Source organism: Cupressus sempervirens, chromosome 4 (genome assembly GCF_028749045.1).
Source record: "Cupressus sempervirens isolate cs-2001-9-10 chromosome 4, ASM2874904v1, whole genome shotgun sequence".
NCBI classification, from domain to species: domain Eukaryota; kingdom Viridiplantae; phylum Streptophyta; class Pinopsida; order Cupressales; family Cupressaceae; genus Cupressus; species Cupressus sempervirens.
The window spans coordinates 306032099-306034360 of NC_143121.1; the positions used below are offsets into that span (position 1 = coordinate 306032099).

Consider the following 2262-nt stretch of genomic DNA (forward strand, 5'->3'; position numbering starts at 1 on the left):
ACTCCTCAGGTTGAAACTCTGAATCCATCTTATTTAAAACAAACAATCTATTATTTCCTATTTCTTGCATAGTGGAACTTATGAAGTGCATGACACTATCATTTTCTCCACAAACATCTAGCATTTTAAGACTATCTAAATACTGTCAAAACTGCATTTAGAATTGATAAAATTATATTGAAGAAATCCACTTGGGTTTTCTGTATATTTCTATGTTCCCTTATCTACATAAATTGGGAACTAAATGTGAAACTTGGATGCAGCTAAAACGAGGCAATGATAATAGACCCATGAAGCCTAAAAAGAAAAGTTGACGAAATCATGTATTCTGTAAACATGGTAACGATATAATAAAAAATGACAATTATAACAGTTATCTATACCGTTCAACGTTATCTACTATATTTCGTTTTATTTATGGTGTAAATGACAAAGATAGGTACAATCATTGGGATAAACAAGAAAGAAGGCGTCATTGACAGGTTTCTAAACCTTATAACGTTCTCTTACAAGCCCATGCCGAGAGTGAGTGCAACGGCCTTCCATTCCACCCTAGAGTCATAGCACATCCATCCTGGTCAATAGTAAAACGTTCTCCATTAACATACTGCTGGAGCAATAGTCTTGCCTGATACCAAGCCTGATAGCTGAACTTCTTTTCTCTAAATCCCGCCCGTGTTAAAAAAGACCTCCACATATCCATTTTAACATGTCTCACTCTTCTGTCCTCCCCCTCGCAGGCTATAATGTTTCTCAATTGACTCCCACAACAGAGTGCTTCATACTTGGCCCTTCTTACATCATTTCTGTCCGGCAGCACGGTCTCCAAACAATCAAAGTAAGCGGTGTAATACAAGAGTGCTTCAGTGAACCGGTCAGAAAAAACGGGGGAATTGTGCTGACCTTCGATCTCCGAAATCACCATAACTTGGGGATTTAGCTTCCTGATCACAGCAACAGTATTTCCAAGAAGAGTAGGGTCATAAAGCAAAGTTCTGAAAACAGTTGGAACATTCACGGCCACGAACTCGCGTGGTTTCACATTGAATAAACCTTCATTAATGTCCTCCAGCTTTGAGATATTTATTGGGCAGTACGAAAAGGGGATGGACAGAGATTTGGCAAACTCCGTAAGCCTTCTTCCGCTGTCTTCTAGGTCATCACGGTTCACACTAACAGCCGTGATCTTGAGATGCTTAACTGCAGAAGAAGAAGATCTTACAGAGAGGGACTGAATCAATGCTGTCCATTGACACCCTGTTCGAATTCCCAAATCAATTAGATGAATTATTTTACCATGCCTCACAGCATCAATGATTGCTTGGACGGCTGTGAATTGTAGCACTTTGAAAAAGGGAAGCACAGTAATGCAGACACCAAGTATAGAAAGAAACTCAGCTCTTGCATTATCATTACTGCAGTTCTCAGTGAAATCATTCTTGTAGTTGTTGGTGAAATCGGGAGTTATTTGTTTCCCCTTATTTGGCTTACTGCTAGTGTGGCGTTCGATTCTCTCTTGGAGGGCTTCGGAAAAGTGATAACAGAGCCTCTCTACAGGGTTTCCCAGCTGCGAAGTGAAATTCTTGCACTGTTTCAGCAGCCTGGAGGCTTCTTCATATCTCTGGTCGCTCACCATCTCTGCCGAGGACAGAAGAAGATGAGCCAATTCAATTCCACTCTGCTCTTCCCTGGACAGGGCAGGAACAGCGAAAGAGTTTTGCAGATTAAAGCCCTCCTCAGAATTCACATGCATGTACTGAACGCCCGCCGCTTTAATGATTTCCTCAGATGACAAGCCCTTCGCATGTCTGTCCTCTACGGGTGCAGAAAATTTATGATTAGTGGTGATATTGGGTATTGCAGGAAGTTTCTTAAACTGACCAATCAAATCTTGATCACTTGCCTCATAATCCTGACAGTCGAACAGAGGAAGCACATGCTCCTCCTCATTAGGGTTTTCAAGTAGATAGTCCGATACAGATAAAATTGGCGATTCGTCGGGCGCAACATTCATTTTTTATGATTTCTGTTTAATCGACGGGAGACACAATGAAATGTGCTAAACTCGCTCGGGCGCTACGTTCATTAATATTGTATCAAACCCAAATCGGTTGTCTGAGTTTTTCGCTCGCTCGAAATTGGTACGTACATTTCTATATCTGAAATCTTCGAGATTGCCGAGAAAGTTATTATTCGATGTAACATCACAGATGACAGCTTCCCACAAATCATCGTTATCGTATAATCCTATTCTGTGAATAC

At 40.9% G+C, this 2262-nt stretch overlaps 1 protein-coding gene across 1 annotated transcript; it reads right to left on the bottom strand.

Annotated features, from left to right (window-relative positions):
- Window positions 1-493: 493 nt before the first annotated feature.
- LOC149561227 (GRAS family protein RAM1-like) lies at window positions 494-2014 on the bottom strand. The gene has a single exon (XM_089827771.1). It carries the CDS (start codon window positions 2012-2014, stop codon window positions 494-496), a length of 1521 nt encoding a protein of 506 aa, XP_089683897.1.
- Between the last annotated feature and the right edge of the window lie 248 nt (window positions 2015-2262).